Below are 13,991 nucleotides of genomic sequence, written 5' to 3' on the forward strand. Positions count from 1 at the left end.
GAGAAAGATATAGGCTGTTAGGAGCAAGAAATAGAATATACAATTATGAAATAATGAGGGGAAGCTGAAACAGGTAGATAGAGTGGGGAGATGGAGAGAAGAGACAAGGAGAGACGGTTAATTAAGGAGCATTGGAGATGTGTATGAAAGTCTAATATACTAGAAACTTCATAAAATATATTCATATATGAAATTTATTTAAATGAAATCACCAAATAATTGGGAGATAGAATGCCAGTGTCCATTTCTTGTCACCAAATGAAGCTCCCAGTGTACGGATCAGATTATATCTAATTATATTGTTTACCAAGAGGTCCCATAGCAATCTGCAGTCAATCCAGGCTGTTGCCAAGACTACAGGTTGTTCTCCACAACCTGATGTCAAGGCCTCATTGCTGATGGCAACACATATACAACTCATTGAATGTGTAAAAGTCAAACTGGTGTCTATATAGACCATTCACCCAGTGATTCTGTCATCTTTGGCACAGTGATCATGGCACTGAGAAGAAGAAACACAAGAAACATAAACACCAAGGCAGCCATGGTATTCAATCTACATCGTATCTTGACTGCAAGATATTCTGGGACAATGGTGGCACAAGGCTTGGGGGGGGAGAGGAACCAACTACTGTCTGATTTGACTTAAGGCCCATTCCATGAAATGGAAACAATACCTAGCCTTGCTTGGGGAACCAAGTACCTGAGATTAGATAACTCAGACACCTAGGGTTAAACCAAATAGCAAGGAAATGACTCCTATTGGCATTCTGCTGTACTCACAAATCAGCACCTTACTCAGCCATCATCAGATCATCAGAGAGCTTTGTCCTGGAGCAGATGAGAACAAATACAAAGACTGGCAGCCAGACATTATGTAGAGACTGGGAGACCATGGAACAGCCAGATATCTCCAGAAATGAGATATCTCCACAAATACTCTCCCTGGGGCCCAAGGGGACCCCATAGAAGAGGAGACAGAAGATGTGTGAGAGCCTGAAGGGATATAGGACACCAAGAAAAGAAAGCTTTCTAAATCAATATGACCAGTGCTTTTCTGAAATCACAGATACGGAGACCATATGTACAGGGCCTGCATGGGTCTGTACTAGGTTCCATGCATACATATCATGATTTCCATTATTTATGTCTATTGATAGTAAGAAAAGGAGTGGATATGGAAGTAAGGGGAGGTATGGAGTAACTAGGAGGAATCAGGATGCATGTGAGAAAAGAGAACTTATTTGCAATAAGATATAAAACAATAATACAAATCAAAAACAGAATCTGGACGCTGGAAACTACTTAGAAAAGATTTCTCAGAAAAGTTTGATTTTATCTTAAGCCAGAAGAATGAAAAATTTGGTATTTCTTTTCATTTTTGAGTAAAAATATGTCTTTATATTTAAGAATAAGCTCACATTTATATTTTACAGGTGCTTTTTAAACTTGTTTCTTTTACTTATAAAAATACATAATGAGATATTTCAGAGACCACTATCTGAGGGACATGAATTTCTCAGATCATTGCACAGATTTCTCATGGAGAGATGCAGATATTGAAGGCTGTACAAAACCCTTGTGGGGGCTTTCTGATGTTGGATAGGACTTTTAAATATTTCATAAGGTGCATCCAAAATGACTTGCTGGGGACTTCAAGACAATTCCTATGCTATTCATGCTGAGATGAGGATCAATAACCTTGCTGTACCAACTGATCCCTTTTGGTGATTATGTTGTCAGGACACACAGATATAACGCATACCTACTTACTACATTGAAAATTCACTAATGAGGCAAGACCAGGTGTTTCTTAGTTTCTTTGATGAGTAATATGTGTGATGAGCACATAGCACTTGTCAGGTTGCCTGTGGTGTGTTCTCCACTTGCTTGGTTTTGAATTTTATAGTTTACCAATACAGCTTCAGTAGCAGAGACTGAAGCTTAGGGCCTGAGCATTTCTCAACAGGGAAGCAAAACATTTTGAGCTCCTATGTAGTGTTAACTGCATTAAAGGAGGTTTCTTTTTAAAATAATAAAAGTTGCATGGGAGAATATATTTTAGGGTCATGGGAAGCAGGTAGTATCCTAAAAATAAATTAAATTGAACTCAAGGCAGAGAATTCAGAACAAGACCAGTAAAATTCAAAGTTAATCTTTTGGAGACATCCAGAGAAGGGAGGAGAAAACTGGAGGTTTTGCCCATGTGAAATATTAGTGACTTGGTCCTATATAAAAGACATTTTGCTACATTGCACAGGAATGGAATTGGAGCCTTTAGAGAGTGAAGGGTTGTATTGGTCTGTACCCCTTTCTACCAGGCAAGGATCATCTGGGATTTCTAATATTAACATTGATATTTCCATCTATCTATAATAATTCTAAAAATATATTTGTAGGTATCCTCATAATATATCTACAATATTCTTAAAAATTCTATCAGTAGCTAGTTCTATAAGAAGACAACTAAAGGTTGGGGTTCTTAGTGCTATGTACTTTGGATGATATTGTTTAACTAAAGATTTAAAGCAACTAGCTCTTAGATTTCATGCTGTATGGCGACATACATCTTTCTCCAAGTACTCACAATACTAACCTACAATAATTTTAAACCACAGCAATGCACATATCTCAATGAAGTGTGGAAGTTTCCAGTTTTAGGCAACTTCAGGGTACAGTGCTGTAACTTCAGTCTTCCCTGTAGGCTACCCTTACATCTTTATTCTCATTCATACATTAGAGAACCACATTCCTTCTGGTATCACACATACTCATCATACAGAAAGAAGAATAGGGTAAGAAGAGAAGTATGTTTTCCTTGTCTATCTTCTAAGCAGAGTCCTTTTTCAAATTGTTATGCTGTTCTCACTGACCTCTGTCATCTTTGTGAAAGTTTAAATATGTTTTACTCACTGGTTGTTATAATGCTACCATAAATAAAATGAATAGATTTGATTTTATATAGCTTGAATACTTCAAATGAATAAAAAAAATGTATCATAGCCTAACAATTTTTGCCAGGAGGGCCAAGAATGTAATTTCTGTTCTACGCATCGTTAATGTGCCCCCCTTTTGTCATTTCATGTAAAATCAAATTCATTACTGAATGAGCAGTTTAAATCTCAGGTGTCTTGACCAAGAGCATACTAATTCTCAAGGTGGGTTATATGTGAAGTAGTTTTTGGGAATTATAGTTGCTATCATTTATTGGAAGGCTATTAATTATACTGTACTATAACTTCAATTTTTTATTACTTTGAGTTATTGTAAAATTCCTAAGTAATGATTGAGTACCTCTAAACTGCATTGTATCTGTGTAAACTTTCAGTAAATGATAGGACCGGTTTTATATTTCCCAATAATGACTATTATCATATTTTTCAAAATAGTGACTACTTTTGAAGATGATCTTTCAATGAACTTAAAACATTACTGGTATTCATTTAAGCAGCAGACATTTCGCCAGTGGTACATTATTTATCCACATGTCAGCATGTTCAGGGTAAATACTAATAAAGATGAAAATAAATACATAATAAATTATTTTTACACATCACCTTCACATATTCATATGATTTAATCATACCACAATGTAAGGTATAGGAATATTTGTGTTACTTCAAGTGAATAATTCTTTTAATTCTGGTCAGTTTATATTGAACATGATTTCAAATAATCTGAATGGGTGAGAAATAATGGTACAGCTGGAGAGTTCTGTGTGCATATGCTCTAAGGAGAAGCAAAAGGATCCATCTATTGCAACACTGTACACCCCTTGATAGGATACTACTACAATAAATATAGTAATGAAAAGATACCATTTTAAAATAATTGACTAATTATCTTAAATGCATTATCTCACTTTTACAAATGATGTTTTTCTGTAATAGGATGGAGAAAACCAGAGTTTTATGCCTGTTTACCACCTAATAGAATATACTAGAATAATAGGAACACAGAGTCATGGGATCTGTACTTTCCTGTGTGGTAATATTAAGGACCATGGGATACAAAATATGATTGAACCCCAGCAACAATCTGTTAAAGCACAAAGATTATATATGGAGTGAGGAACAGATAAATCTCATTAGGGAAGAGAAATAGAATAAATAATTATGGATAGATGAAGAAGGATTGGAACTGCTGGATTAATGGGGAGGGGAGAAAAGAGAAGGCCTCAGTGGAGGGAATATTGGGAGAGATAGCTAAATAAAGGGCCATTTGATGGGGAGTATGGAAACCTAATATAATAGAGGTTTGTTAAAACATACACATACAGGAAGGTGTTCTAAATGAAATTGTGAGGGACCCCAGCAAACCTTCTCTTCTCACTAAACAAATCTTCCAGTACTGAGACTGGGTTTATCTAATTGAGTTGTTGGCCAAAGGGGTACTATGGCAAGTCACAAATAATCCATGCCTTTGACAAGACTACAGGTTGCTCTCCACAAACTAACATAATAGCCCCATTGCTGATGATGACACCTGTACAAGTTCCTGAAGCGGAGGAGTTAAGCTAGTGCCTACATAGATCCTTCACTTTATGCTAGCTTCTTCGGGACAGGAAGGTACTCTGCAAAATACCAAAGGGGAAATGTAAACACCAAGCCAGCTACAAATATTGTAATTGACAATGATGTCTGTCTGTATGCCAGTGCATTGGTAACACACAGCTTGTAGAAGTAATGAACCAATGTCTGATGTAACTTGAAACCCACTCCATGACATAGAACCCATACTTGATACTACTTATATTGTCAAGAATGTTAGAATAGATAGCCTGGGGACTGGGGGGCACTAAAAATACTGTGCTAAAACAGTCAACCTAGGAACATTCTGCTATTCTCATAGATCAGTGCCTTGGTTATCCATCATCAGAGAAGCTTCCTCCTACAGCCAACTAGAACAAATATAGATACTCCCAGCCAAACATTATTCAGAGTACACAATCTCAGAACACTCCAGTCCTAAACCAGATATGCTCATCAAATCTTTCCCCTCAACATCCAGGGTTCCCCACAAAGGAAGAAGCAGAAATATTTTAAGAGCTAGAAGGGATGGAGGACATCAAGAAGACAAGATCCACTAAATAATCATGATCAAAGTTCATACGAACTCATAGAGACTTGGCAGCAAGCACAGAACCTACATTGATCTCCAGTCAGTCCTTAAGACAGATTATGGATTCCAATTTAGAATTTTTATGGGATTAATGAATGCAGGAAACTAGTATGTGGGTTTTTTTTATGTCTTTTTTTGGACTCCTTTATCTTTCTGACTGCTTGTTTTGTCAAATTCTGATGTTTTAATTTTTGTTTTATCTTTTTATTTTACTTTTATTTTATTATTATTCATTAGAAGTCTGTTTGTTTTCTTATGAAAAACAGAAAAGGAGTGGATTTGGTTGGGAAGAATGGTGGGAAGGAACTAAGAGTAAGGGAAGCAGAAACTAATCCGGATACGTTATGCAAAAATATCTATTCTCAATAAATAAGGAGAAAATTTCAAATGAAGGCAAACATATTGAAACAGAAAATTCTCATATGACCACTCCCAGAATAATAAACCAAGTTATGATACAATTCAATATATTAAATGAATAATTTTATTTAATATATGGAGTTAGTATTTATAGACTACTAAACAATGAGTGGCTTATTTACTATGAAGATTAGAAAAATGATTCTCTGAGAATGTAAATAATGGTAGCTCTCAGTTTTAATATAATTTAATTTAGCTTTAATAAGTGAGAGTCTTAGTAGAAATTAAAGACTACATTTTAATATTTCCAAAGGTCAGATTATTCCATGTATTTCTCTAAATGCCATTTATACTACTACCATAATAAGTTATGTATTTAATTGAAAGGAATACACTTTTAACACTTGCAATGCAACTATAAGGCCATTAATATAAATGCCAATGAATCCAACTTGAAAAGCTAATATATCATCACCTATCTGCCTTTGAATACACTTTAAGGATGTGAAATTTTTTTTTCCAAGTGTTTTGAGGAAAATTGCCTGTGTTATTGACACCACATTGCTTTTTTACTTAAATACAAATACTCGTTTAAGTAGCTTGTCAAAGTTGGAATAACATTTATTATATGAGTATGCAGTTGACTTTAGTTTCTAAAGCCAAGATCATATTTGTATACTTTCAATACATCACCTTTGATAAATTTAAAACAATGTAAGTCGATATGAAGTAAAGCATCATTTATATTTGGATAATCAAAATATCAAGAATTATTTTTTATGTTTGTAAGTCTATATTTATATTGTATGCACACACACATGCATACACATACACATCATAAACACTTATTTGTAATTTACAAGTAAATGGTAATAATCTCATTGGCAGTATTTGTTATGTTTTAAAATTAAACTAGGGAAATTTATTATGAAACTCGAATTATAAAAATAATCACAGAATATTATAATTCAATATAGTATTTCCACTTGAATTTTTCATAATAGAAATATTTACATATTCAGTTCTTTGTTTCTTGCATATACTATGTACAGAATTTTATAGAAGAATTTGATGTTTAAATAAATATTTTCAATGTATGTACTAAATTAAGAAAGGCAATTTAATACTGGTAGAGTTTATATTAGATTTTCTACTTGATACAATCTAGAATCACATGAGAAGACAGTCGCAAGGAAAGTCTGTATACACTGGATTGGCATGTGGGGACATCTGTGAAAGATTGTCCTAATTAAGTTAATTTGTGATGTTAATTTAAATTAACTTAAATTACTTTGATTAAGTTAAATAAAGATCCAGCCCAGTGTGGGCCAAACCGTTCTCTAGGTAGGGGCATCCTAAATTGTATAAGAAAGAGGAAAAGGGAGAGCCCTCTTTAGCTCTCACTACCTTGGATTTCCCACAGTGATGGACTGTACTCTGGATTTATTAGCTAAAATAAACTTCCACCCCATTTTTTAAAAGAATATTTTGTTATAGCATCAGAAATAAAATTAGAACAATCTAATGAGATATTTTTATTTGAACCCTAAAGTGACATTTCTTTCTACTCAATTATATGCCAGTGGTATCATGTCCAAACTATTTTTCCTGTAGATTTTGCACAAATTAACCCAACTTCTATTGTATACTGATGATTCTTTTTTTTCTGTTTTTTTTTTTTTTATTTTCTATATTCTTTGTTTATATTTTAAATGATTTTTCCTTTTCTGGTTCTCCCCTCCCCATATGTCCCATAAGCCCTCTTCTCTACACCCATTCCCCAATCAACCCCCTCCCACATCTCTGTCCTGGTACTCCCCTACATTGCTGTATCAAGCCTCTCTAGGACCAGGGCTCTCTCCTTACTTCTTCTTGAGAATGATTTGATATGTGAGTTTTGTCTTGGGTATTCAGAGCTTCTGGGCTACTATCCACTTATCAGTGACTGCATTCCATATGAGTTCTTTTGTGAAGGAGTTGCCTCACTTAGGATGATATTTTTCCAGTCCCAACCATTGGCCTAAGAATTTCATGAATTCATTGTTCTTTTTTTTTTCATTATTTTTTATTCGATATATTTTTTATTTACATTTCAAATGATTTCCCCTTTTCTAGCCCCCCACTCCCCAAAAGTCCCATAAGCCCCCTTTTATCCCCCTGTCCTCCCACCCACCCCTTCCCACTTCCCCGTTCTGGTTTTGCCCTATACTTCTTCACTTTCTTAATTGCTGAGTAGTATTCCATTGTGTAAATATGCCACATTTTCTGTATCCATTCCTCCATTGAGTAATGGTTCTTAGATTATCTATTCACTGTACCTTTAAGAGGAAAACTGTGAATTCACAAATGATTTAGAGATTTTTTAGGACCTTATTAGAATTAATTTCTTACAACTAGTGTCATGGTTTGGTTCTTTTTTTCTGTATTTTTTTTCTGTAATTTAAAATTACATAGAAATAATGTTAGAAAATTTAATAAGAGTCATTTTGGTCAGTATAGTTTATATGATACTAATATTATAATATTGTAGCATCCATAATGCAGTTTTCAATTTGATAACATAAATATTAAAAACATTATGTTAAGTAGAAATAAGCTAGCAATATCAAGACAAACTTCACATGAATTACTTACAACCCATAAGTTTATAGACAGTTAGAGAATACTGGTTGTCGTGGTCTATTATTTTAGGGAGATGTTGTTTAATGGGTAACTTGCAAGTTTCAATCTCAGTACTTCAGAGGCAGAGGCAGGTGAATCTTTGTGAGTTTCAGACCAGCCTGGTCTACAGAATGAGTTCCAGGTCAACTAGGGTTACACAGAGAAACCCTATCTAAATATACCATCCAAAAAAAGAAGTAGTAACAACAAATAAAATTATACAGGGAAAAAGTGAGTGCTGTGGCAGAATCATTGTAGTATTAGTTCTCAAGAATGAAAATGATGACAAGTAAACCGAACACTACTCATCTTATAAAAAGAAAAACTAACAACAGCATGACTCCTAGTGATACTCATAGATGGGTTCTTTATTCTGCCATCATTTCTCCTGCCTACTGCAGATGGACACAAATAGAGAAACCCACAGAGTGACCAAATATGAAGGTGGTGTCTGGACCACTAGCTTTTGGGGTGGCTTATTTGTGACAAACTATAATTGCAGTAAACATCCTGTATGATTTCAAGACTCTGTGTGAATAAACTGAAGCTCAAGCCCAATGGTAGATTCTCTGCATATCATGTACAAGGCCCTGATCTCAATCCTAATCATTGCGAAACCAAACAAGATTCTCTTTGGAGGCAGACATAGAAGTACAAGGCTAATATTCTAGACTTCCAGAAGGCAAAGGCATGATGATTCAGCTTTGATCTGGCCTATTTTCAAGTACCTCTTCCACAGAAGAGGTGGTGAGATTTGACTTACTAAGAAGATGCACATAACATGTCTTGTACTTATAATAAATTATAAACTTGTTTTATTTTTCATACTTCAAAGAATAGATTAGAAAATAATGCAAACTTCATAGTTGCATAATCTAATATGACAGAATTAACAGAAATGTACTTACTTTTACTTTTAGGGTTTTTTCTATTTTATCTCTAAATCAACCTCCTTTGAAGGAGGGATGGTAAAAGAAATATAGTTAAAAAAGATAGTGTATAACATAGATAGCTAGTTTATTGTTTTGTACCTCTGACCTCTCTGATCTAGTTCTACAAGCTCATATGATGGTGACATCTTTAATACGATTTTATGGAGTTTTCTTTATAAAGGTAAAAAGGATAAGAGGGCTGTGTTTTTGGATATTCTTGCAGAAAACTTGGAGAAAATACTTGGCAGTGTAAATGTAATTTCCTGAATGGCAGAAACAGCAGCAGCAGCAGTAATAGTAGTGGTTATCTTTGTTGAATATTTATGATAGTGCATAAATACTCACGTGTGTGTGTGTGTGTGTGTGTGTGTGTGTGTGTGTGTGTGTGTGTGTGTGATTCTGCATGTTCCATAGCACTTGTGTGGAGGTCAGAGAGCAGCTGTGGTTGTCCATGGGTTTCATTTTACATGTTCAAATTAAGGTCAACTTGTTCTTTTTTCCTATATATTTAGCTAGCTAGCCTGCCTGTCTCTGAACACTCTTCTGTCTTTTGCTCCTGTCTTCCCTTTGGAACACTAAGGGTACAGACTTGTGCTACTGTGGTCAAGTGTATGTTCATTCTGAGGAGTCAACCTCAGATCCTCAAACTTATGTGGAGAGAGATTTATATATTGAGCCACCTCTCCAGCCCTTAAAAGATCATTTCTTCTGATCCATGCATGCCACTAGAGAAGGCAGGAGCTCATCAGTCCACAGTGTGACAGGGAGATGTACTTACCACAATTAGTTTCATCAGACTTGTCGGAGCAGTCCGGCTTGTAGTCACAAACAAAGTGGGAAGCAATGCACTTCTTGTCCTGGCACAAAAAATCTGTGACTTCTGAACAAATATCAGTGGTTTCTCCAACTATGGAAAAAAAAAAAAAAAACAGTATGGATTCAATATTGTCATTACCGTTTAAGATAGCTGTCACATAGACTTCTAATTTTAAAGTTAGTGATTTTTTAACAACTGTCCAAGGTAGACTTCTGGATCTGTGTTTCATGTCACCAGTTATTCATCGCATCGCTCAACACTGGCATTTTCACTAAATTAATTTGTTTAAAAGAAGTTTGTACATGTAATCAATGCATACTTACCACCGTCACCATGCATCTTCCTACCAGCGCCCCCTATACAAATTCTTCAACACTGGTCGTAACCATTAACCAGGGAAGTCTGCTTGATAATGCATTTTTTTTATTCGATATAATTTATTTACATTTCAAATGATTTCCCCTTTTCTAGCCCCCCCACTCCCCGATAGTCCCGTAAGCCCCCTTCTCTTCCCCTGTCCTCCCTCCCACCCCTTCCCACTTCCCCGTTCTGGTTTTGCTGAATACTGTTTCACTGAGTCTTTCCAGAACCAGGGGCCACTCCTCTTTTCTTCTTGTATCTCATTTGATGTGTGGATTATGTTTTGGGTATTCCAGTTTTCTAGGTTAATAACCACTTATTAGTGAGTGCATACCATGATTCACCTTTTGAGTCTGGGTTACCTCACTTAGTATGATGTTCTCTAGCTCCATCCATTTGCCTAAGAATTTCATGAATTCATTGTTTCTAATGGCTGAATAGTACTCCATTGTGTAGATATACCACATTTTTTGCATCCACTCTTCTGTTGAGGAATACCTGGGTTCTTTCCAGCATCTGGCAATTATAAATAGGGCTGCTATGAACATAGTAGAGCATGTATCCTTATTACATGGTGGGGAATCCTCTGGATATATGCCCAGGAGTGGTATAGCAGGATCTTCTGGAACTGAGGTGCCCAGTTTTCGGAGGAACCGCCAGACTTATTTCCAGAGTGGTTGTACCAATTTGCAACCCCACCAGCAGTGGAGGAGTGTTCCTCTTTCTCCACACCCTCTCCAACACCTGCTGTCTCCTGAATTTTTAATCTTAGCCATTCTGACTGGTGTAAGATGAAATCTTAGGGTTGTTTTGATTTGCATTTCCCTAATGACTAATGAAGTTGAGCATTTTTTAAGATGCTTCTCCGCCATCCGAAGTTCTTCAGGTGAGAATTCTTTGTTTAACTCTGTACCCTTGTAAATATCCACAGAAGCCTGATGGCCTCAGAAGTGAGACTAGAACTGAGAACAGTGACCTCTTTTCTCCCAGATTCTATCAAAAGCCAATACTTCAGAAGAAAGGGGCAGGTTGTATCTTTCAGCCTTTTAAAGGCTGATCATTTTTGTTTAAATAGATTAAAACTCTAGTTCACAGGTCAAACATCCATTGTAGTTGTTGGATCAGACTCATTTTATAGAACCTTTCCCCTAAGTTCTGCAGTTAAATTTTGCCCTCTGCCTCAGTGTTTCAGTTTATGACATATACTTTACTCCCATCATTTTCACAACAATTTCCTGTCCAGCTTCAGACTTTTTCTTTGTGGGTCCTTCATAGGGTGCTGCTTAACCACAGACTAAAAGAAACAACTTGTTTTCTTGTTCCCTTGTCTTGGTCATCTTTCACCTAGGTCTGACATTGTTGATTTCACCTCCTCTAAGAGCTTTTTGATCTGGATTATTTCCACTTTACTAAGCAATATTAGCTCTGTCTTTCCACTCGGCATTTTGGTGGAGCGGAAGTTTCCATTATATTCTACTGGGACTAACACATCATTTAATATTTAGTTTATAATTAATAATAAGTGCAAGTTATAATAACTGAATACAGTAGTTCCATTAAAGGGGAGTTAGTAGATGTTCATAGAATCTTCAAAGTATTCATATTTCTAAATTTCCATTGTTATAGATATACAGATAAATGTTATTTCATAGCTTCACTGTATTTTAAAATTATAAAATGATTTTTAAATAATCTGTATAATTAAGCTTATAAACAAATATCTTTATTGCTTGAATTACTATACGCTGGTATACCTGAGTTTCGGTAATTTACTTAATTTTAGGGTGCATTTTTTTTTTACTGGATGCAGTTTGTTTCAAATTGGTTTCCTACAGAAAGCTATTACAATTATATTTTTAAAATAGTTTAGAGTTTTTGTGCATAAAGCCGTTACAAACATTTGCCAAATTCATCATTATTTATTGATTTAGACAATAGAATTACTTTCTTCTTAGAAAACATTTGGCCCAAGAAGCTTAGTACTATGTACACCCCAAAATAGCTTTGTCCTTACAACTGTGAATTTAATGACTGGCCTTTGGGTTTTTTCATTATTTATTTATTTATTTATTTATTTATTTATTTATTTATTTATTTTTATTTTTATTCACATTGCAAATGATTTCCCCTTTTCTGGGTCCCCACTCCCCGCAAGTCCCATAAGCCCTCTTCCGTCCCCCTATTCTTCCATCTACCCCTTCCCACTTCCCTGTTCTGCAATTCCCCTATACTCTTGCACTGAGTCTTTCCAGAACCAGGGCCCACTCCTCCATTCTTTTTGGACATCATTTAATTTGTGGATTATGTCCTGGGTATTCAAAGTTTCTAGGCTAATATACACTTATCAGTGAGTGCATACCATGATTGATCTTTTGAGACTGGGTTACCTCACTTAGTATGATATTCTCCAGCTCCATCCATTTGTATAAGAATTTCATGAATGCATTGTTTCTAATGGCTGAATAGTACTCCATTGTATAAATATACCACATTTTTTGTATCCATTCCTTCGTTGAAGGACATCTAGGTTCTTTCCAGCTTCTGGCTACTACAAATAGGGCTGCTATGAACATAGTGGAGCATGTGTCCTTTTTGCATGCTGAAGAATCCTCTGGATATATGCCCAGTAGTGGTATAACAGGGTCCTCAGGAAGTGACATGCCCAGTTTTCTGAGGAACCGCCAGACTGATTTCCAAAGTGGTTGCACCATCTTGCAATCCCACCAGCAGTGGAGGAGTGTTCCTCTTTCTCCACATCCTCGCCAACACCTGCTGTCTCCTGAGGTTTTTACCTTAGCCATTCTGACTGGTGTGAGGTGAAATCTCAGGGTTGTTTTGATTTGCATTTCCCTAATGATTAATGATGTTGAACATTTCTTAAGGTGTTTCTCAGCTCTCCGAAGTTCTTCATGTGAAAAGTCTTTGTTTAGCTCCGTACCCCACTTTTTAATGGGGTTATTTGGATCTCTGGGTTCTACTTTCTTGAGTTCTTTGTATATATTAGATATTAGCCCTCTGTCGGATTTAGGGTTGGTGAAGATTCTTTCCCAGTCTGTTGGTTGACGTTTTGTCCTTTTGACGGTGTCCTTTGCTTTACAGAAACTTTGTAGTTTTATGAGGTCCCATTTGTCAATTCTTGATCTTAGAGCATAAGCTATTGGTGTTCTATTCAGGAACTTTTCCCCTGTGCCCATGTCCTCCAGGGTCTTCCCCAGTTTTTTTTCAATTAGTTTCAGTGTGTCAGGTTTTATGTGGAGGCCCTTGATCCATTTGGAGTTGAGCTTGGTACAAGGAGATAAGAATGGATCGATGCGCATTCTTCTGCATGCTGACCTCCAATTGAACCAGCACCATTTGTTGAAAAGACTATCTTTTTTCCACTGGATGCTTTCAGCCCCTTTGTCGAAGACCAAGTGACCATAGGTGTATTGGTTCATTTCTGGGTCTTCAATCCTATTTCATTGATCCGCTTGCCTGATATTGTACCAATACCATACAGTTTTTTATCACTATTGCTCTGTAGTAGAGTTTAAAGTCTGGAATATTGAATCCCCCTGAAGTTCTTTTACTGTTGAGAATAGTTTTAGCTATCCTGGGTTTTTTGTTATTCCAGATGAATTTGAGAATTGCTCTTTCTAGCTCTATGAAGAACTGGGTTGGGATTTTTATGGGAATAGCATTGAATCTGTAGATTGCCTTTGGCAAGATGGCCATTTTAACTATATTAATCCTGCCAATCC

At 35.9% G+C, this 13,991-nt stretch overlaps 1 protein-coding gene across 1 annotated transcript in view; it reads right to left on the reverse strand.

The window, feature by feature from the left end:
- Positions 1 to 13,991, reverse strand: part of Malrd1 (MAM and LDL receptor class A domain containing 1) — a 719,676-nt gene that overhangs the window by 214,036 nt on the left and 491,649 nt on the right. Inside the window, exon 29 of the mRNA XM_052156848.1 lies at positions 9,853 to 9,981. Coding sequence (XP_052012808.1) covers positions 9,853 to 9,981 — 129 coding nt within the window. The remainder of the gene's footprint in view (positions 1 to 9,852; positions 9,982 to 13,991) is intronic.

Source organism: Apodemus sylvaticus, chromosome 14 (genome assembly GCF_947179515.1).
Source record: "Apodemus sylvaticus chromosome 14, mApoSyl1.1, whole genome shotgun sequence".
NCBI classification, from domain to species: Eukaryota; Metazoa; Chordata; class Mammalia; order Rodentia; family Muridae; genus Apodemus; species Apodemus sylvaticus.